Here is a 23,437-nt window from a genome sequence, read left to right on the forward strand (position 1 = left end):
TAAGTCACTTGATGAGAAATGGCTTCCCTTTTAAGTTTGTACTCAACTTAATTACTCTAAGGAGACATTGCCAGAGTGATTGGTATGACCTGAGCCCTAGTCTAGCCCTTCCTAATCTTTGCAACACAGGGGGATGTTGGCTTGGAATCTCGGGCGAGCCCTGCTGTCTGGCTAGGATTTATGACATGACTTTTGTTTTCATTGTGTTTATTTTTAACTTGCCATCTACTTATGGCCACTGGAGTGGGTCTTCATTTGTAATCTTGATGTGCAGGCAGGCCGTCTGCCGCCATGCACCTCGGTGGGATATTCTATGGGCCGTGACTAGAGGGCACAGTGGCGCCAGCTCAGTTGTAGTCAGGATATAAACATTTTAGTTTATAAAAAAAAAAAAAAAAAAAAATCAAAAAAACTAAAAAAAACAAAAACATTTTAGTTATCCCGAGTTTTCTGCTTCTGCAGTCAACTCCTTTCCCACTAACCATTGTTTTGTTTTTTGTTTGTTTGTTTGTTTGTATTTGTTTTTTTCAAGACAGGGTTTCTCTGTATAGCCCTGGCTGTCCTGGAACTTACTCTGTAGACCAGGCTGGCCTCGAACTCAGAGATCCGCCTGCCTCTGCCTCCCAGAGTGCTGGGATTACAGGCGTGCACCACCATCACCCGGCTTGTTTTTTGTTTTTTGTTTTTTGTTTTTTTGAGCGGGGGTTTCTCTGTGTAACCCTGGCTGTCCTGGAATTCACTCTGTAGACCAGGCTGGCCTCGAACTCAGAAATCTGCCTGCCTCTGCCTCCCAAGTGCTGGAATTAAAGGTGTGCACCACCACTGCCTGGCCCTTGCTAACTTCTAATCTATTTCCTTCCCCTTTGCCTGTAGTTTTGTCTCTTTCAGAATGCCATATAAGTTTAAAAAAAAAATACATGTTCCTTTTGAATATGACATTCTTCACTTGGAATAATATAGTCAAAATTCACCTGTATTTGTCTGCATCAAACACTTTGCTCCTTTCTGTTGCTCAGAAGCATTTCTTTAAAAGAATGTGCTTCAATTCCCATTTGCTAAATGAAGGGTATTTGTGCTTCTAATTTTTGGCAATTATGAATAAAGCCACTACACGTCGGCATGAGTTTCTGTGAGAACACAAGATCTCATTTCTAAGTAAGACTGTGATTTATGGTCAGCTGGTCAGTATGGCGCGTGTCTGACTGAATTGGAGGCTCTGCAAACTTACCGTGGCTCTGCACTTCCCCTCACGGCAGAGCATGAGCTCTATAAGCTTATACAGCTCACATTTCTTCTTAAAATTAATTTTTTAAGTGAGATGATTTTTTTAAAAGGGTAAATAAGAGCTCAGGTAGTTTGTCATGAGTTGGGACTGTTCTGCCTCCACAGCCCCTCACTTTTTTTCTTTCCTTCCCCTCTTTTCATCCCTCCCACCTTCTTTTCCTTTCTTCCTCTCTTTATTTTGAGATAGGGTTTCTTGCAGCCCAGGCTAGCCTTGAACTTACTATGTAGCTAAGGCTGATCCTCCATTTCCCTCTCCAGGTACTGGGATTGATGGTTCCTGCCCCATGGTTTAGTTAATTCTGTGCTAGGGATTGAACCCTGGGCTTCACGCTTGCTAGGCAAGTACTCTACCAACTAAACTTCCTCTTCAGTCCAGCCCCAGTGGTTTCCTAGGTCATCTTGTTTATTACTTCTTCAGGAAAGCTTTTTAAGTCAGATCCTTCTATAATATATTTAAGAGAAATAAAGGGTACACAAATTCCTTTTAATCACATGCATTTTTTATCCGTAGACGTATTTAACTATGATTTTCAGATTATGTTCTGTACTATGTTAAGTTCTGTAAGGCAGGAGCTGCTTCTGTCTTTAGTGGCGCAACCCTAGGACTGGCCTGGTCCGCAGTACATTCTAGGCACGCAGTAATTGGTGGCTGATTTGGACTGTGCTCCAGCGCTGTGGCCATGCTTCCTGGGACAGCGTGATGAATGGCACCCTGGTTCTGACTCTCTCTTGGCTCTTTGCTGCACACAGCTCAGCAGAAAGAGCTGTTTGCTTTGACCCGACCTATGCCCTGGTTGACTGAGCTTTTCCAGCTGTTGTATCACTACACGTTCACATTGCTCAGATTTTCAGAAATGATTTTGTTTTCTCGTGGTTTTCATTTAATTTTTCCTCTGGAGTGGGAATGGAGGTCTGAGGACACTGACTGTGACCTTGAGTTGGAATTGGGCTGCAAGAGCAGCTCATCAGCTTTTGTTCTGCACATGGTCAGGAATGTGCAGCTGCCACTTCCTGCAGCAGAGCAGAGCAGAGAAGAGGCCTCTCTCCTGATTTGCCTGCTTCCCTGGCTAAGCAGCTGCCTAGGGGGACGGAAATGACACTCAGCTGACTAGCCTGTGTTCCATGGAGAAAGAACCAGTGAACATCATTAGCTCTGAGGCCACTGTTTTTTCCTTTTTTTTTTTTTTTTTTTTTTTTAAAAAATCCACTTTCAAAAAAGAATTTTTTTAAGAATAGTTTTGTGCTCTTTCTGGATATTTTGGGGTTTGTTTTAGCAGCACCAAGCATTGAGTGTGAGGTCTTATGCATGCTGAGCAGGCTCTCTTCCCAGCTTCCCCGGTATTTGCTGTGCTGGGGATGGAGCCCAGAGCCTTCTCCGAAGTCCAAAGAGAACACTGTCAGCTGGGTTGACTTTTCAAATAGCTTGTTGGTTTTTTTTCCTTGCTTTTCCCTTTTGTGTTTCTGCTGTTTGATCAGCTTTTATTCATTGCAAGAAAACTGGAAAGTGCAGAGAATGTAGATGAGTGAACCAAAAGGACTGTACTCTGACTACTTAAAGGCGTGTGCTACTGTGAAATGACCCGTTTTCTCAGTGCTTACTTATTTTTTCATTTAGACTCAGGATGTAGCCAAAATGGCCTTGAACAATCTAATCATTCTGCCTCTACCTCCCAATTCTGCTAGTATTACAGGTGTGTGTGTGTGTGTGTGTGTGTGTGTGTGTGAAATTGGTCTCTACCTCATTTTATTTGCTTGCTTGTTTTTGGATTTTTGAGACAAAGTTTCTCTATATAACCTTGGGATTGAAGTTGTGCACCACTACTGCCTGGCTCCGAAGTATATTTTTAAAAATTAATTTATTTTAATTATGGATGACTGTTTTACCTGAACATGAAACACATGCATGCCTGGTGCCTGGTGAGTCCAGAAGAGGACGTTAGATCTCCTGGAACTGGAGCTACACATGGTTATGAGTTGCCATGTGGGCACTGGGACTCAAACCTGGGTTTCCTGGAAGAACAGCTAGTGCTCTTAACTGCTAAACCATTTCTCCAGCATCCTAAGTACATTTTTTTTTGTCTTGTTAAATCATTACTTCACCCATGGTGCCATCCCTGAACCACTTTTTCTCTGAAATATTTGACATTCTTTGAAGGCACTGACTTCATTTGTCCCTAGAATGCCTAGGGCAGAGCAGGCTATTAATAATTTTGTTACATTTATTTATGTGTATGTATGTGCATGTGTGCCTGTACACAGCACAGCTGGAGGTCAGAAGACAGCTGTGGGATCAGTTCTCTCCTTTCACCATGTAGGTCCCAGAAATTGAACTTAGATTGTCAGGCATGGTGCCTGATACTTTTATTCACAGGGCCGTCTTACAGGCTTACAAATTTTTTAATGAATAAATGAATGAAATTGTACTGAAAGTAAGCATTGAAATGTAAAACACATGATTAGTAGTACAAATGGTCAGTTTCCATTCTAGTCAGTCTTTCCTGCAGACTACTTGGAGGGATAAGTAGCATCTCATACTTCGTACTTTTAATAACTCTCACATAATTATTTTATTTGTCTTTTCGTAAAGAGTCTAAGATTGTGTCTCCACTTTTTTTGTTTGTTTGATTTGTTTTGTTTTGTTTTGGATTTGGTTTTTTTGAGACAGGGTTTCTCTGTATAGCCCTGGCTGTCCTGGAACTCACTCTGTAGACCAGGCTGGCCTTGAACTCAGAAATCCTCCTGCCTCTGCCTCCCAGAGTGCTGGGATTACAGGTGTGCGCCACCACTACCCATCTGTCTCCACTTTTTAATATTATGGATTTATTACCATATGTGTATGGAAAGAGGCAATCAGAGATTGTGCTGGGATGGTCAGTGCAGCTGTTCGGAGCAGGTACCTGAAGGAGTCCACAGTTCTTAGGAATTCACAACCATTTATCAGGGCAAAGGAAATGGCATTTGAGGGTGTGGTATGACAGGACACAAGCTGTGTAGTCTCCATCATGGCTGCAAACCTGTGACAAGGCATGTTCTTCTCATTCGCTAACTGAAGAAACAGACACACAGAAACAGGGCTGGATTGACCCGGGGGGGGGGGGGGGGTCAGGCAGTAAGGGCAGGCCTGGGCTTTCAATCTGGGACCATCAGGCTTTTGTTCCAGTTTCTGTCCCACTAAGTGTCCTTCTCTAGAGGTCCATCCACAGGGACCATTTGGTGAAACTGGGGTGTAGAAAATCAGGGATTCTATTGTCATTATTAGTATTTCATTCTCTTTAATTTGATGAACTTTTTGGTGAGATGAATACAATATTAATACCATACTTTCTTCTTAGACGTTAGTTTATTTTACCAGCACATATGACCGTCAGTGTACTCACAGAGGCTCGGATTGTACTTTCATTTCTACATGAAGCTCAGAGGGAGAGTATCTCACTGAGGAAAGCACATGTTGCGGATAAGTGGGAGACTCTAAACCCACTGCTCTGTTCCCTGGAGAATTTGGCCTACAGAAGCTAATAGAGTGAGCACACACTTGGCAGGAGTGATTTCCAGCCGAGGTGACTTCAACCTTTCTGTCCCACTGGAGAGGGTCCTCGTGACATTCAGTGGATATAGGCAGGAATACATAGACCAGTGCCCGCAGTGCCTGGTCTGGAATGTTACTGGTGCTGACCTTGAAAGAAACTTCCAGAACTGTTAGGTATGTCCCCTTATTTCTCCAGAGAAAGTAGGTGACCAAGGCTTGCCTCCAAAACATACCTAAGCGCTGGGCCGGACTCCTTTAGAGCTGGCTCTTTTTTAGTAGCAGCACATACGCATTATCAGCAGGTTGGACTCAGGACATTGTGTCAGGCAGGTGTGACTGAGGACATAGAAAGGCATTGCGCACAATGTGTCCCCTCAGTTAAGAGACATACTGAGGAGATAAAGGATGCCTGCTTACTTAACACTGGCTGCAGGTGAGCATCTTCACGGAGTAATGGTTGTCTCGCTGATGACCCTGGTTGAAGTGATGCTGCTGGCTTGAGTGCACACTCTGAAAAGCGAACTCTTCTTCTGCAGTTATGCGATGCCCACCAAAACCATAGAAGTGATGCGGCTACCAGACCAAGGCAACAAAATGGTTCTAGACTCAGTCCTTACCACCCATGAGCGAGTGGTTCAGGTAAGCACTCGGGATCCCCAGTGCTTTTCCTCCTCTGGTTTCCTCCCTCCATCTTTTTCTCCATCCACTATTCTTCTCTTACTGTTGTCTTCTTTTCCCTAAATCAGTGGTTCTCAGCCTTCCTAATGCTGTGACTCTTTAATACAGTCCCTTATGTTGTGATAACCTCCGACCATAAAATTATCTTCATAATTATTTCAAAACTGTAAATTTGCTCTTGTTATGAACCCTAATGTAAATGTCTGTGTTTTCCAGTGGCCTTAGGTGACCTCGTGAAAGGGTTGTCTGACACCCTGCCGAGGAGTCTAGACTCACTCTTTGCCTTAAATGATGTCTGCATTCCAGAGCTGGGCTCTTGACTCCTCTACCTCTCCTGTTATGAAATCACATCCGTTCCCCAAGCTTCCTTATATACCAATAACCCTAGGTGTGTACACACACACACACACACACACACTGACACATTTCAAACATGGTAGATCCAGTTGTCTGGAAGACTTTGTTGGGTCCTCCACAATGTACTCCCTAATCTCACTGCAGAGAAAACTGATTTTTCAGAGGACAACTTCCCTTTGTCTGTAATCCTTTGAGCCCAGTGCATGATCCTTCTTTGTCTTTGTTCACTGATCAAATTCCTTACCTTCTTCCAATTAAAAGTCTTTGAGATCCATAGTTTTCACTTTGTACTCATCCCAATGTGACCATTTACTTTTCTTGCTTTCTTTAGCTGACACATAACAGATGACAAGTATCTGCAGAAGTGAGTTTTCTCCTTCCACCATGGGGCCCAGTAATCAAAGCCAGCTTGTGCAGGAAGTGCTTTTGTCCACTGAGCCATCGCAGCAGCCAGACAATTGACATTTTAAATAAAGTGATAAAGAAACTTCACTGGTACAATATTTCACGCCCTCAAATTTCAGCGTGTAGAACAACAAAGTGGCTAGCAGAGAAATAAAGGGACTTTGAATATAACATAACATGAACTGACAGGATTGCCACCATTACTAATCAGTTATAGAACGTTTTCATTACCTTAGAGATCCTGTGTCAGTCAGCAGTTGTTCCTCTTTCCAAACTCTCCCTAGCCCTTTGTAAACCATGAATCTACTTTCTTTCTCTGGATTTATTGTATTTTTTTGTTGTTGTTGTTGTTGTTGTTGGGTTTTTTTTTTTTTTTTGGATTTGTTTTTTTTTTTTTCAAGGCAGGGTTTCTCTGTATAGCCCTGGCTGCCCTGGAACTCACTCTGTAGACCAGGCTGGCCTCAAACTCAGAAATCCGCCTGCCTCTGCCTCCCAGAGTGCTGGGATTATAGGTGTGCGCCACCACCGCCCAGGGATTTATTGTATTTTATGTTAGCAGAATTGTATAGTTTGTGGCCCTTTAATAAAGCATGGTGTGATAACACATGCTTGTAATCTGAGCAGTTAGGAGGCTGAAGCAGGAGGATTGTTGTGAATGAGGCCAGCTAGGCTATGTACACTGAGATCCTACTAAATAACCAAAGTTCCACATTCCAGTGCCTTGGGTCTGGCTTCCCTTGGTGTGTTTTTGAGGTTTGTATGCCTAAATCTAAATATGCTAATTTTAAAAAGACTGAAGTACTTTGAAATTTTGTCTTTAACTCATAATTTGCCTATAATGTATCCCACCCAGTAGTAGCTCTGACTTCTCTAGCTCTCATGTCACTGTGCATCCCCTCCTGCTGTTCCTTGTTTGCCCCTTTCACTCCAGCCTGAGAATTTTTCTGGATTTTCTAATGCAGTTATGTGATTCACATTTAACTTGCTGCTGCTCCCTCAGCCCTGAAACCTGCTTCTGTCTGATTCTCCCGGTTTAATCCCGTTTCCCTTCAAGGGTAATCCAGGCATTACTCGTGCTTGAGGCTTCTTTGACCTTCCCTGACTGAGTTACGTGGATATTTCTCTTGAGGGTCCTCACAGTGCCCTTCGTGCCTTTCCACCACACATCTGACTCACCTCCGGATTCTCAAGACAAGGCTAACACCAGAGTTGCAGGATATTTGATCACACTGTGAACCCCGAGAATGTTTCTTTAATCCCTCTGGCTGGAATACAGACATGCCCTTAGCACACACCTTTAATCCCAAACAAGGAAGGTAAAGTTAGTTTGTAGAAGGAAGCACCATGTTTGAAAGTGATGTCTAATTGAGTGCCAGACAAAATGACCAATCAGAGAAAGATTTGACAGAATAGGATGTGCCAACTCTCAGGAGACTAGAGAGGAAAGGGAGGCTACTTACAGAGCAGTGCAGAGAGAGAAAAAAAGGAGGGAGTTTTACTGGGACAGTTGTACAGAGACAGATTACAGAGAGAGACAGAGAAAGAGACAGAGAGAGACAGAGACAGACAGAGAGAGAGAGAGAGAGAGAGAGACAGAGAGACAGACAGAGAGACAGACAGAGAGACAGACAGAGAGACAGAGAGTGAATATGAGACAATATGAGAGAATGAGAACAAGGTAGACACAGGTGAAGGCAGGACAAGTCAGAGCATGAGAAAGAGCCAGAAGATTAGAGCATAAAAGGCTAGAAGCTTCCAGGACTAGGCCTAGGTTAGCAGACTGAGTAAGCCTTGGAGACAACAATTACATCAGCTGAATAAAAGTTACACTGACACACCAGCACCTGGCCAGTGTGGTAAACCTGAATTGCATCAGAAAATCAGTATTGGTCTGGTTGTGACATCTGCTGCCTACAGGAACATTGGCCATGACTGTCCCAGCAAACAGACACCTTCACAAAAAGCAAGAGAAACCCTGCTGCGGGGACTGGGCTCAGAAGCCAGCTCTCCCCCACTGGAGTTGCAAGGGAGCCCAGGCCCTGCTTGCCAGTTACCTGGCCTTCGGCATTCTCTCTTAAGCATCTCTCTTCATTTGCAGATCAGCGGTCTGAGTGCTACATTTGCAGAGATTTTCTTGGAAATACTCCAAAGCAATCTTCCAGAAGGAGTCAAATTGTCAGTGAGAGAGGTAGGTACCAGAGTGGGAAGAGGCCTCCTGGTGGGGGAGATAGGTACCAATGTGGGAAAGGACCTCTGGTGGCCTACGTATGCTTAAAATGAGGATAAAGACGTCTGTACTGCTTAAGTTTTGAAACAACAGAGAAATGTGTTTCAGCCTAGCTGCTATCAAGAGATGTGTGCAACTTGGTGGTGGGGTGACCTTTTACTCTGAGACCTCAGAGGTGTCAGGAATGATGCTGCGTGTACATAGGAGCTGGCCTCCATCACAGAATTGTGACACGAGCCATGACCTCCAGACTCTCTCCCTTCAGGATAGCTGTAAAGCAGAAACATGGTTTAAGATTATAAATGATACCGGGCAATTGTGGCACACACCTTTAATCCCAGTACTTGGGAGGCAAAGGCAGGCAGATTTCTGAGTTCGAGGCCAGCCTGGTCTACAGAGTGAATTCCAGGACAGCCAGGGCTACACAAAAAAACCCTGTCTCCAAGAAACTTAAAAAAAAAAAAAAAAAAAGATTATAACTGATCTACTGCATCAGAGCATGAGTTCCTTAGATGATGCCTTACTTTAGAGAGACATTTTGTAGACTGCTGGGGTGTGATTGTAGCTCCATTGAGTATATCTGCTGAAGAATGAGAAACCTACAGAAATTAACATTAGGCTAAATACTGGATGTCAGTAGGCCTAGTTGCCATGGCAACCCTTCTTAGGATACCCTTAGGTCATGTTAACCTGGTGTCATTGTCTCATCCAGCTCCCCTTGTTCTGTCCCTGCTCATCTGGTAGTTATTTCAGTTTCACAGAGATCTGTGGGTAGGGTAAAAATGTGCTGGTCATACTAAAAATACTACATGTAATCCCAGCACTCAGCAGAAATAAGCAGTCAGACTGAGGTACTTTGCAAACCTATGGCTTGAGGTCAGTTCCCAGGACCACATGGTAGAAGGAGAGAACTGACTCTCAAATGTTCCCATTTGGGTATATGTGTATACATGTACAACAAAAATGGAAGCAATTAAAAAACACACACACACACAAACCAAATTCCTAGACCTTATGGCTCAGTGGTAGTGTTTACCTCATATGTGGAAGGCCCTGGCCACCACCATGATTAAAAACCAAAACTAACCAGAAAACTTCTGTTGTGATACATCTAGCATCCTGACAGTAGCTGCTTACATATCTGTCTTGTCTCAGCACACTAAGAGGAAGTGTGCTTCAGCCTTTATTCCTGGTACCCAATTCAAGTCTGTATCATGCTGCATGCTACAGGGGCTAACTGCGAATGACCCACTGTGGAGCTGCCTGTGTGCATGTGTGTGGTTAGCAAAAGCTCTTTGGTGACTGCCTTTTGTTTCCCTTGTCCTAGCACACCGAGGAAGACTTCAAGGGAAGGTTCAAAGCTCGGCCCGAACTGGAAGAGTTGTTGGCCAAGTTGAACTAAAAGTACTACAAGCCCTTCGTGTAATTGTTAGTCTCCGAGGAGTTCCTGCTGCAACACCAGAGTCAAGGAGGAGCATGAATGCTTGTGCTGGGAACACATCCTAGCATCTATGAGAGCTACCGCTTCCCTTACCAAAACCTAGGGTGTTCTCCACCTAATAAACATCTGCTGTTGTCACTGTGTGTGTGTGTGTGTGTGTGTGTGTGTGTGTGTGTGTGTGTGTGTGTCTGTGTGTGTGTATCAGTTATCTTGTGAGGTATCTTGAAGGAATTCTGTTTCTCCTTGTCTCAACATATTCTCATTCTGCCATACTATTTTAGATAGCATGAATTGTGTCTCTAAAACAGTCTGGTGTAAACTATTCCAACAACCTTGGAACTTGCTATATAGATGAGGGTAGCCTCAAACTCACAGAGATCCACTTGCTTCCTTTCTCCAATTTTCACCCTCCAAATGCTGGTTGTATGTCATTGTGCCCAGTATGACCACATCTCTTAAAGTAATACTACAGCATGGAGTTTTATAATGAAGTAGAGATTGCAAAAATAGTGAACTCTGTAGTATTCTATTTTCTGTTGCTATAATGAAGTTCCTGGGTCTGGGTTCTTTATAAAGAAAAAGGGTTTGACCAGTTGTGAAAGTATATACTTGTATTTTCAGCTCTTAGGAGGTGAAGGAGGATTAGTAGTTCAGGGTCATCCGCAGGGTACATAGAGTTCTAGGCCAACGTGGGTCACATGACATACATACAGGCACACATACATAAAAGATGCTTGCTAAGTGTGATGACATGTATCACCCCAGCATCCAGGAGCCTGAAGTAGGGGGATTGCAAGTTCAAAAAATTGATCTCAGTCGGGGCGAGCAAACTATGAATCAAATCCTATCTTTGCCTATTCTTTTATTTTATTTTATTTTTTGAGACAGGGTTTCTCTGTGTACCCCCTAGCTGTCCTGGAACTCACTCTGTTGACCAGGCTGGCCCTGAACTCAGAGCTCTAAATGCTTCCTGAGTGCTGGGATTAAAGGCATGCACCACTTTTATGGTAACATTTACACACCACAGAACTAGCAATTGTAGGACTGGAAAGGTAGCTTAGTGGGTGTGGATGTTTGCTGCCAAGCCTGATAACCTTAGTTTGGTTCCCAGGACTCATATGGTAGAAAAAACCAACTCCTGAAGTTGTCTGTTGACCTCTGAATGCCACACACACTTACAAAACCAAGTGTAATAGTATAATTTAAGTTAGCCATTGTTTAAATGCACATTTTAGTGCCCTGTAGTTGATCCACAATCCTGTGTAACTACCATTTCTTGTCTGGTTCAGTGTCTGGTTGGTCAGTAAAGTGCTGCTGGAACAGAGCCATTCATGTTACTGTTGCCCTCCCCCCTACTCTGGTGCAGCAGTCCGGGAGCTAAGTGGGTAGTTACATCAGCACTGGCTGGTCTGCCCTTTGTAACCTATACCACATCTTTGGCTAAGTCATTGTTTCTGAAACTGCTCATCAGTCTCTGAGTCAGGATTTCTGAGCACTGATCCATAGACTGTCCTGTAATAGGAATGAAGGTTTGACCTTCGCATCTTGTCATTTCTCAGATGCTGCCACTGGGTCGCTTCTCTGAGAAGTTCTAATCTATGTGACTCTGGTGTGCTTGCTTCTGAGCATCTGTTTACATGTAGAATAGCTGCTTACTGAGCTAGACCTTGTACAAGGCACACAGTAGCTCTTACCCCTTACTAGTCTCTCCGGGAGTGGATGTGTTGCAAAAGCAGAAGCATTTTTCCACTTCTGGCCAGCCAAGGCTACATGACAAGACTCTTACCTCAAAAGAGGACAAAACCAAGATTAAAAACACGACTCAAAGTATCAGTTTGGGGGAAAAAAACTGAATTCAAATACCATGGTCAGGATTTCCCATGTGAACTCTGCCATGGGAATAGAGAATTTCTCAAGGGAAAAGTGATATTCTGGATGTAGAACTGCTCATTACCAAGTTTCTATGAGGGAAAATAAAGTAATAGTATCTAGCCAATGAGTGTAAGGTTAGGGGTATATAACAATGTGAAGATTCGCAGGTACATATGAACACATGCTCTGTTCTGCTCCCATAGCACATGGGTAGTGGGCATGTCATGTGCACTCCATTTCAGAACCTGGCAGAACCGTCTGGTTACCTAGACTTCCTACTTATCAGTAGGTGGAAGCAGGACTTGGGATATCATTCACTGACAACACACTGCAGCTGAAGTACTTAGGAGTTGGTCAGCCAGTCAGCCAGCCCATGTGACTGAGCAGTGGCAGGCTAAGGCCCTGGCGAGCATGCTTTGCCCAAGGTCACAGGCCATCTCCTGGCAAAGTGGCAGCAGGAGTCTGTCCTGTTTCCCAGTCTGAGGCTTCCTTCCCACCACTGCTGAGGGGTGAGTCAGGCTTATCTCTTAAGCAGGAAGCAACTGGATTCTGTCACTTTGGAGCGCTTGTGGCACTGACCTAGTTCAGATGTGTCCTCCCCCTAGAATCAAAGACTTCTGTTACTCTGCTCCGAGAAATGGAAATGGCTCTTAATGTTTGCTCTGTCTGATCCTCGAGGCTACAGAACAGTCATTAGCTTCACTGGACTCTGCAGAGTGAGGATGGAGGAGAAATGGACTCCCTTAGGATCACACAATGAAACCAAATGGAGCGCACATCTAGCTCCAGGTTGAAACTTCTGCCCCTTCCTCCTTGAGACAGACTTTATAAGGGAGAAGCAGACAGCCCTTGTACCCATCCTTCTATACTCCTTTGAGACCTCTTGTGAGTTGTTTTTCTTGGCAAGCTATTGTAATTTCACACAACTTGTTTTCTGGCCGGTATGGTGGGATTATCACTTTTGAGGGGAGTTAGTAGCTGGTGATTCACTCAAAGCTTGCAAGAGCTCGGGGTTAGATTTCTTTCCCCTCTAGCCAGTGCTTGTTCCAGGCCACAGCCTCTGATCCCATGCACATTACTAGAATTTTTAAAAATGGATCTTCATGTAGCTCATTAACCTCTACAGACAGGATGCCTGAGTCAGATGGGCAGTTTCCCTCAGGAAAAGCTCAGTCCTTTTCCTCTGGTTGGGGGTATCTTACTCTTCCACTCAGGGTGCCTGGGAACGAGCCAGCCATGGATTCTGAAACGGTATTTTAGTCACAGGAAAAAAAAATGAACATATGTCGTTTGGCCATTTGGGAACTGCAGCAGTACTGAGCCTCTGGTCTCCCATTTCTGGGACTAGTGAATTTAAGGAAGGAGTGACGTCCCAGCACTCATTGGGCGTATTTGAGCTAGCCCAGCTGGACCCTGTAGGGACTTCTGCTTGTTTCTTCTGTGCTTAGATTTCTTGGTGCAGTTTTCTTTCCAGATGCCTATATCACTCTGACCTACAGACCCTGGAGTGATTCACTTGGCTACTGTGCTCCCCTGTAACAACTCATTCCCAGACTTTTTAGCTCATTTCTTGGACTTTCCTCTGCAGATAGTGCCAAGATTAAAAAAGAATGGATTATTTAGAATAATAGTTGCTAAGCAGGAGAAGATGGTTCCCTACTTCTCTGCAGTCTTAAGGCCTGGCTGGCACAGAGCAGAGAGCCCTGGCTTTCTCTGCAGAGGAGATGTGTACAATTTCAGTTTGGACTCACTCCAGTTCTCTTTGGGTTTCTAAAGTCAGCAGCTCAAGGATGCAGTCTGGCCACTACACTGAAGGTGGACAGGAGGGAAGAGGACCTTACTCATCTAGCAAAATGCATTGCAGGCATCTTTATACCAAGCACAAGGCCAAGTCCCCAGACAAGGACCTTGCAGGGAGGAGCTAACACCTGAGTCTTCCATGAGCCTCTTGAAGAGGCCACCCAGCTAAAAAGTCCTGTAACCAGAGTTTTAGGGAAAGTTCCCCAGCTCTAGCAACTCCAGCAGGCTGTCCTTGGCAGCCCACCCCAGTGAGCGGATTAGACTAAGTGCTGGGAAAAGGCAGGGGTGATTGAGTACAGTGGCAAGAGGAACCAGTTTGACTCTGGGGACTGACATAGACTTTAGGTCAAATAAAAGAATTGGGGCATAACTAAGCAGACCTGCTCCCAGTGTGGTCTCCTTGACTTTTGTCTCAGTTCTAGTTCTGTAAAGTGGCCCGAAAAAGTCTTGGGGCTCGAGCGGTGGCTCGGTAGTTAAAGGCGTTTGTTGCTTTTGCAGAGGATCTGGCTTTAGTTCCCTGCATCCACATTGTGCCTCAAACATAAGCAACACCAGTTCCAGGGGATCTGATGTTCTCTTCTGGCCTTGGTAGGCACCAGGCCCACACAAACACATGCAGGCAAAACTCTCATTCATTTAAAATGTTAATTTTTTAAAAAAATTGTTGCTTGAGTGGATATACTGATTTTGGTTTTTGGTTTATTTTGTAAAGATTTGTTTATTTTATTTATATGAGTATTCTGTAGCTGTCTTCAGACACATCAGTGCATCAGAACCCATTACAGATGGCTGTGAGCCACCATGTGGTTGCTGGGAATTGAACTCAGGACCTCTGGAAGAGCAGTCGGTGCCACTGAGCCATCTCTTCAGCCCTTGTTTTGTTTTTCAAGATAGGGTTTCTCTGTGTAGTCCTGGCTGTCCTAGAATTGCTCTGTAGAACAGGCTAGCCTCAAGCTCAGAGATCCTCCTGCCTCTACATCCCAAGTGCTGGATCAGAGGTATACACCAGCACTGCCCCCGCTCAGCAACACACTGATACTGATATATGATCTCATTTATTTGGGTTTGTTAAGACAGAAATCACTCTATACCCCAGGCTGGCCTACAACTCAAGTATGTAACTCAAGAAGGCCTCAAACTCCTGGCAAGTTGTCTTGCCTCAGCACCAAAAATGGATTACTTCTGCTCCTAGGTATAGCCTCACCTCACCATTTTGGAAATTACTCTTAACTGTGTATGTGTATGCCCTGTCCTGTCAGGTTTGGTATTCTTAGAATCCAAGGGGACTGAATTTGGTGGCAAGTTTAAGACTATGAATATGCCTGTGTCTTCAGCCTTGCAGGGAGTGAGGTGGGTTAGGTAGATCTGTGAATGGTTCACATGCCTCTCAGGAGACAGACACAAAATGGAGGTGGAGATGCCGAGCTTTCATGGCCTGCTTTTGGTTATCTTGAGGTCCAAACGAAGAATCAATGTTTTTCTTAGGGGGAAAAAAAAAGCAGTTTCTAATTTTGTTACAGTCTCTGTTCGTGTCTGGCTTCACTCCTGTCTGCAGGATGACCCACAGCTGCTACAGGTAGTTTTAGATCTTAGGGATGGGTGTGGACCACTTTTTAAATTCACCTTAACTTTGGAAAGCAGAGTTATAGGAAGAACATACCAATCCAGATCACTGTGAGAGGCTCTCATCAGCTAAGTTCCGTTTCCTTTCATAAAGGGCTGGCAGAGGTAATATTTTCAACGTTGCTGTGGTTATTAGCTATGTTAAGCATCTTATTGGACACTGGATACTTCCACAAGAACACTGACCAGAGAGCAGCCCATGCTCTAGAGAAGACTCAGTATAGAGTTCATCCTCAACCTGACCTTTGTTTGCTCTGAGGAGGAGGAGTGTGAGGGTTAGCTGAGAGAACAGAAGTCAAGGAAGGCATCATTCACACACGGTGATGAATGAGGTCAGTCAGTAAATCGAAGTCAGGGCAATCGTGCACACACGGTGATGAGTGAGATCAGTCAGTAAACAGAAGGCAGGGCATCGTGCACACACGGTGATGAGTGAGATCAGTCAGTAAACAGAAGTCAGGGCATCATGCACACACGGTGATGAGGTCAGTCACTGTTTCCAACCTCCCTACCAGTATTAATCCACTTTCAGAAATCTGAGGAGAAGGCCTACACTGAATAGTTTTAAGGCCTGTGAGGATGTGTGTTCATATTTTGTGTATGTGGTATGTATGTGAGACTGTGCACATGCATGTGGAGGTGAGAGGTTGCTGTCCAGAGTCTTCCTTAGTCGCTCTCCACCTTATATTTTGAGACAGGGTCTCCCCTGAACCTACACGTTTCTGATTCAGCTAGACTGGCTAGCCACTGAGCTCCAGGGATCCTCCTGTCTCTGCCCCCAGAGCTGGGGTCACCAATGTACCTGTGCCCCAGCTTTTTCACAGCTGGGGATCTGAACTCGGTTCCTCCTGCTTCTGTGGCAAGCGCTTTACTCAGTGAGCCCTACCCCAAGCAACAATGTGTGCATTTTCACAAAGAGAAAGCCGGTTGTCAAATCCACACAAACTTTCTGAGCATCACAACAGGACTGTCATCACTAGGGTTTGGTGACAGTTGGCCACAGGGCTGAGAGCACAGACGATGGACCTGAACTCACTCTATACTCATTGCCTGAGCTAAGAACTCAAAACCTGTCAGCTATCCGCACTCAGTGAATGGCAGGAATTTTGTCACGTGTTGTGCTTATTGCCTTTCATTTCTGCCCCCCCCCTCTCAGTGCTGGAGATTGAACCCAGGGCACCCTAGATGTCTGACAAATCCTTTACCACGGAACTAAACTATAATCTTCGTCACCTACATGTAGTTTTTTTTAGTAGAACTAGAAAATAGGAAATATACCCATTTTAGTTGAAGAAACAGGTGTGTATAGGAAAAGTCCTGTTCACCCAAATATGGGTTCTGTCCCACCCAGTGCTGGTTAGATAAGTGTCTGAAGGCCCGTGGTTAAAGGCTGGCTTCCCCAGCCTGGCATTATCGGGATGTGGCAGAAGCTTTAAGAGATACATCTTGTGGGATGTCTTTGGGTCAACGCCCCTTGAAAGGGACTGTGGGGTTCTGGACCCTCTGCTCTTTGCTCTTCCCAGCCCTGAGGTGGACTGCTGCCCCTGCCATATAAGTGCTACCTTGCCACAGGTCCAAAAGCCATGGAGCCAACTGGCTGTGAACTGAAATCTTCAAAACTATGAGGCAAAGTACACCTTTCCTCTCTCTGAATTGATTACCTAGAGTACTTGGTTATAGTGATGTGAGCCGACACCTCACTGTTGATTACCTAGAGCACGTGGTTATAGTAATGTAAGCCACACCTCACTGTTGGAGCTCTGACCTGACTCCACTCAGGCAGCAGGAAAGCCATGCCGTTCACTAAGAAAGTCCTTCCCACTGACATCATCATATGGCTTTGTCCAGGGCCTATTTTTTTTTTGTACAAAAGCTAATAAAATGATTCCTACATATAATGGTGCTATTTAATGGTATTTCTACTTTAATGAATAAAAATAGAAATCTTATTTTCAATTTTTATTTATATATTTTAGATAGGGTCTCACCATGTAGCCCTTGCTAGCCTAGAACTCACTATGTGGACCAGGCTAGCCTCAAATTGTGTCATAGAGATCCCACATCTATGCCTCCTGAGTTCTTAGGAGTAAAGGCATGTACCACATGTCCAGCTATTTATTTATGTATTTATTTTTGCAGTGCTGGTGATTGTGCCTTTGTGCCTGACATCCTAGCACACTCCAGCTGTTGACCATCGATCTTTCCCCAGGCTTTAGCTAAGTGGTACAGTCTCTGTGATGCTGTGGGTGGCAGTGAATCCTAGCTCCCCGTCAGTCACTGTGATAAAGAGGGTGAACAACTGACTCTGTGGTGTGCTATGCTGGTAATCTATGCTGTTGAGCAGGTTGGGTGAATTGAACATTTTGCATGCTTGCTCTGTGAGATAATCTTCACTCTGTAGGATTGTAATCCTACTGCCTCAGCCTCCCAAGTGCTAGGAATACAGAGTTAGCCAGCACTCCCCCCTCTGGTGGTGCTGGTGAGCAAACTGGGGGTTCTGGCCATGCCAGGCTGTGCCCCTCCACTGAGCCACACCCTGGCCTTTTGTCATTATTTATCATTCTAAAACAAGATCTTGCTGTTTCTCAGGCTGGCATCGAACCTGGGCTCTCCTCTCTCATGCCCAGATGTTTCTCTAAATGCATATATATATATATATGTTTTGTTTTTTGGTTTTTTTCGATTTGGCTTTTTCGAGACAGGGTTTCTCTGTGTAGCCCTGACTGTCCTGGAACTCACTCTGTAGACCAGGCTGGCCTCGAACTCAGAAGAAATCCGCCTGCCTCTGCCTCCCAGAGTGCTGGGATTACAGGTGCACGCCACCACTGCCTGCCCTTTTTTTATTGTTAATAATCTCATTTTATAGTCCAGGCCAGGCTGGAACTTACTACATAGTTCAGTCTGGCCTTAACCTTATGGCTGAGCCTCCTACCTCAGCCCCTGAAATGCTGGGATTGTGGTAGATAAGGGCCTGCACTCCCAGCCAGTGTTCACGTTCTAGCTGCTTTTTCTATTGATTTTGCTGTATTTCTCATTTGCTCCAGATGGCAACTCTTCCTACGTTACAAATAAGTTAATGTGTACCTCATTTTTTTTTTAAAGATTTATTTATCTTATGTATGTAAGCACACTATCTGTCTTCAGATACTCCAGAAGAGGGCGTCAGATCTCATTATGGATGGTTGTGAGATACCATGTGGTTGCTGGAATTTGTACTCGGGCCCTTTGGAAGAGCAGTCAGTGCTCTTCTTTTGTTTGTTTGTTTGTTTGTTTTGGATTTGGTTTTTTTGAGACAGAGTTAGCCATGGCTGTCCTGGAACTCACTCTGTAGACCAGGCTGGCCTCGAACTCAGAAATCTGCCTGCCTCTTGCCTCCCAGAGTGCTGGGATTACAGGTATGCGCCACTACTGCCCACTGCTGAGCTATCTCTCCAGCCCTTGTACTTCATTTTTTAAAAGTTCCACTCAACCGACTCCCTTTCCACCTTCGGGATCTTTTATTTACTATTTATTTTTGAAGATAGGGTGCCACTATATAGCTACTGCTGTCCTGGAACTCATATGTAGCCTAGGCTGATCTCAAACTCTCTGAGATCTGCTTGCCTCTGCCTTCTGAGTGCTGGGATTACAGCCATGGGTGCCACACAATGCCTATCTTTGGGATGCTTCTGGTGCACACGACTTGACTCACAGCTCTAAGCTGGAATGGACATCAGAGACGCAGCTCTCTCTGGTCACTTGGCCTTCAGCTTGAAACACGTCTTTCCTGCTCCTTAATCTTCTCATGCCCTCTTTATGCTCATTCTCTCCTCCCTAAAAGTTCATCATACAAGGCTCAAAGTAGATTTTAGGGTCTACCAAATTTCAGACTTGGACTGCTCACATACAGATGCCTGAAAACTTGTTAATAATGATTAAAAAAAAAAAAAGCAGCCTAAGGTTCTATAGTAGATCACCTTCCAACCCTTTTCTCATTCCCAAATGACTTCCAAGAACATACAGAGATAGATAGGTTGGTGCTTTCACTGAATAAAAATGAGAAGCAGACCAGGTGTGGTGGCATGTGCCTTTTTTTTTTTCTTTTTTTCGAGACAGGGTTTCTCTGTGTAGTCCTGGCTGTCCTGGAACTCACTCTGTAGACCAGGCTGGCTTCGAACTCAGAAATCCGCCTGCCTCTGCCTCCCAAGTGCTGGGATTAAAGGCATGCGCCACCACCGCCCTGCCTGGCATGTACCTTTAATCCCAGCACTCAGAAGGCAGAGGCAGGCAGATCTCTGTGAGTTCAATGCCAGCCTGGTCTACAAAGTAAGTACCAGGACAGCTAGAGCTACAAAAATAAACCCTGACTCAAAAAGGGGGAGCAGTGTAGCAACTGTTGCTGTTATAAGCAGGACACTACACCCCCAGAGAAGACACGCTCAGCACTGCCAAACTGCTGACAGGTAGGAACGTAAGCTCTATGTTGATAGTGGCTCTATTTTCCAAAGGTCACAGTCTGTGTTTTAATGTTAAACATACTTCCAAAATGTCAGGCAAGCTTTGTGTTGATTAGGCAAGGGGCAGACTATGAAAAGAAAATGTTTCCCTGACAGGTGTGGTAGCACACCTGTGATCTCAGTATTTGGGGGTGGAGGCAGGAGGATCATGAGTTTAAGGGCATCCTTAGCTACATAGTAAGTCTAAGGTCAGGCTGGGCTACATAGATTCTGTCTTTTCAAAAGACAAAAACAGTGTTTCCTTCGAGGCCAGCCTGGTCTACAAAGTGAGTTCCAGGACAGCCAGGGCTACACAGAGATACCCTGTCTCGAAAAAGTAAAAAAAAAAAAAAAAAAAAAAAAAAAAAACCCAAAACAAACAAACAAAACCAGTGCTTCCCTATTTGCTCCCTCCTACCCCATTACACTGAAGACGTGAGGAATGATAAAGGCTATGTCGCTGCGGAAACTGAGGTCACTCCTTTGAGTGCTGCTTTATTTTCATACTAGTCTCTCACCAACAGGAAGGTCACATTGCTCTTCAAATTGCACATTGCCAACACAATGCCTTAGAAACACTTTCTGTTGTTAAATCTGTGATTGAAAAATGAAGGCCTGCTCGGGCAACCCGTTTATCTTTAGTTGTGTATGCACTTACGAAGTACTTGGCACACAGACTCTGAGAGGCAGGGTGGATGGAGTGTTGCTGTAAACTTAAATATTGGTAGAACAAGAAAGGTGAGGCTATCTGTGTTCTGACCATGATAGCTCATGGTGACGGTGAGGTGCAACCTCTTGGTGTCTGTCAATCCTAGTCCCAAAGACGGTCCCCAGCTTTTACAACTCCTGGAGCACACTTCTGTTGCTTAGGGTTTCTTCTCCCGGGGTCTCTCTGGGTGCTGATCTCGTCAGGCCGACTGGTGTGACGGTGGAAGGTCTCAGTGTTGCGCGCTGGCTTGCTCTTTCCTCCTTTGCAGCTCCTCCCGCCGTCTTGCCTGCTGTACGCTCATGCAATCCCTGAAAGCCTGCACTTGTGGCTGGCACTGGCGCCAGTCCTGGTGCTGGGCCATGCATTCTTGCACTGCAAAGTGGGAGGCAGCACAGCCAGAGCGGGTGATCAGCTGGTCCAGCGGGTCTTCTTCCTCATCATCCTTCTTCACCGGGCGGGTCCAGTTATGGCCTTGTGGGACTGAGGTTGACATCTTGAGGAACCTAGAATATCAACAGACAAGGTTAAAGTACAGATCTGATTATACATTTCTTCCTGCTCATAAACAGTGATGTCTAAACTACACTGTACAGCCTACTTATATGCTGTCTCCCTTAGGAGACTAAGCTCTTTAATGCCAGATGCTAGGCCTGATTCCACATAGGTGCCCCCAGCACGAGGCCTGACAGAGAAAGAGCCTGCGTACGGTTTGATGAACTGAGACAAAAGTATCTAAGTTCAATGGAGTCTGCTGGTGGAATGCAAGTTAAATGACACGACATCTTTTTGGAGAAGCCATTGCTGATCTACCTTAAAACAAAACAAACAAAAACCTCAAGCAAAGAAACAGCCTTTCTTCTTCTCTTCAGAAGAGTAAAGGTGAACGCTTGGGAGCGAACCCAAGTACATGCAGGTTTGCCTGGGGGGTGGGGATCTGGGGAGCTCAGTATAGCTATAGCACAAACCACACAGAGGTGGAGACAAAAGATGGGTCTGTGGGGTACAAGGCTGTTTAGTCAGCAACATCCGAATGGGAGGTGTATTTGCCCAGACTGTTCCCAAAGATCATCTGTTTCAGAACCCCGCAGAATGCAGCAAGGGGGAACTTAGGAAAGGCTTCAATAGAGGTAACTTGAACCTTTGCAAAAAGTTTATAACAGTGGGGTGTAAAAGGGGCTAAAAGGAGCTAAGTGCATCTATTCTGTCTTATTCACTAACAGGTGGTTACTGTGCTGTGTGCTGGCTACTATGTTAAGAGTATACAAACAAGACCAGGCCTCACGGAGTTTACAATCCAGTCAAGTAACCAGGCAGTTTACAACAGTGTATACAGACAGCTAGAAACACAGAGGCGACTAATCTGTCAAGACTTTCTAGAGGATCTGACTTCCAGGGTGAAACTCAAGGATGAGTGAGTGAACCAGACACGGAAAAACTATTTCTGGCTAGAGGCAGACACATAAGAGGAACCACAAGTTCAGTGACTGGGCTGAAAATGTAGTTTGGTAGTAGAACAAATATCCAACGTGGAAAAAAAGTAAATTGAATTTGATCCTCAGCCTCACAACACTTCAGTTCCTGGAGAAACCAGGAGAGCAGGAAATTAAAACTGGCAGAAATAAGTAAATGATTGATCAGCAAAGCTTTGCAGCCCACGTTAGGAGTTTAAGACTATTATCATGAGGACAAGGGGTGGGTCACAAGACGATTTAAGCACTTCTCTACACAAACCTCACCTGTATGGAGGCACAGTTAAAGGGGAAATGGCTTTGAAACAGACATTGGAGACCTGTCTTACTAGGTGGGGCCGTCAGCAAGTCACACACACACACAAAATAAAAACTGCTTTAGGGCTCACTAGGTAGACTCAGTAAATAGTACTGCAGACTGTGTCCAATACATGTTGTCCTCGGTATTCCTTGAATGAAATGAGTTCGACCCATGCTTAGAGATAAGGGCAGGCTAGATGGCTCACAGCTTGGCCAGGCCTTCTAGGAAGGCATGACAAGGAAGAGGAGGCAGAGAAATACAGGCATCCAAGTCCCCTGAAGCATCTCTCCCAGTTTCAGGAGCACTCCCGCGGCCCCCACGGTGTATCCAGTGTAGGGATGCGTGCGCAGTGCTCACCCGCAGGTGCACAAGAGCGTGCGAGCACGTTCCGCCCCAGACGCCGGTCCGTAGGCAGAAGCTCTCCCCGTCTTCTCTCCGCAGGAAGCGGACCCAGCGGGAGCGCACACGCGGAAGAACAGTCTTCATTCTCATTGGTGGACTCTCCGTGTAGAGCCCGCCCTCGGCCCCACTCTTCCGGGAGGCGAAAGGAGCGGACCAATGGAGACGGGATCCCTGGGAAGGCACCTCTGATAGTTATGAGAGACTGTGTGCACACCCTCAGGGGACTCCAGGCCACCTGAGAGGGACGGAGGAGGCCATTATTCCTTTTCATCAGCGAAAGCAATGCCTGGCCCCCATGTCTGAAGCGGGTCACCGCATGGGTGACAAGTAAGCTGAAGGGCCCAGGATCCAGACACTATTTTTCCTTACCAAGTAAAACAAACACGTCTGTGCAGTGTCACACCCATGCCATCACTCGGCTCTGTTTGCTAGCCTAATTGCTGCCGCGAAAAGGAGAGACATTGTGCATTTATTTTTTAAATTACATCTGTGTATTCATGTGTGGCGTCGAGGTACTCGTGTGGAGAGCAGAGACCAGCAGGCGTCGATTCCATCATAACCGTGTGGGCCCAGTCTTGAGCTCGGGTTGTTTGGTCGCTGGCAACTTTACCTATGAACCATCTTACAGGGCCCAAGGGACTGATCTTCCCCCTCTGCCTGCCTTCTTTTCCCCACTTTGACTGACAGTGCTCACCAACTTGCTGGAGTTCCTTAACTTACCATCTTTCTAGGCTTCAGGGCGAAAAGTGAGTTATTCACCTAGCCATGTCCAGACAACTCTTACCCTCTTTTACCTCTGAATAGCATTTCATGGCATTTCTGACCAATGAATTCACACACAAAAAGTCAACCTTCCGCCAGACAGTGG

The 23,437-nt window shown here is 45.2% G+C and overlaps 2 protein-coding genes across 3 annotated transcripts in view; one reads left to right on the plus strand and one right to left on the minus strand.

Moving 5' to 3' along the window:
• The window catches only part of Mrpl48 (mitochondrial ribosomal protein L48), a 39,111-nt gene extending 29,055 nt beyond the window's left edge, over window positions 1-10,056 (plus strand). For both annotated transcript variants that reach the window (XM_052157541.1, XM_052157532.1), the window contains exons 6-8: window positions 5,347-5,449; window positions 8,349-8,438; window positions 9,805-10,056. In XM_052157541.1, the coding sequence (XP_052013501.1) occupies window positions 5,347-5,449; window positions 8,349-8,438; window positions 9,805-9,879 (268 nt within the window). In that variant the 3' untranslated portion in view covers window positions 9,880-10,056. The remainder of the gene's footprint in view (window positions 1-5,346; window positions 5,450-8,348; window positions 8,439-9,804) is intronic.
• A 10,089-nt stretch (window positions 10,057-20,145) lies between these two features.
• LOC127681298 (cytochrome c oxidase assembly factor 4 homolog, mitochondrial) lies at window positions 20,146-22,622 on the minus strand. The gene is made up of 2 exons (XM_052177404.1): window positions 22,525-22,622; window positions 20,146-20,900 (listed from the first exon to the last, which is right to left on the minus strand). Exon 2 carries the CDS (start codon window positions 20,888-20,890, stop codon window positions 20,627-20,629), a length of 264 nt encoding a protein of 87 aa, XP_052033364.1. The 5' UTR covers window positions 20,891-20,900; window positions 22,525-22,622; the 3' UTR covers window positions 20,146-20,626.
• Between the last annotated feature and the right edge of the window lie 815 nt (window positions 22,623-23,437).

Source organism: Apodemus sylvaticus, chromosome 1, assembly GCF_947179515.1.
Source record: "Apodemus sylvaticus chromosome 1, mApoSyl1.1, whole genome shotgun sequence".
Taxonomy (NCBI): domain Eukaryota; kingdom Metazoa; phylum Chordata; class Mammalia; order Rodentia; family Muridae; genus Apodemus; species Apodemus sylvaticus.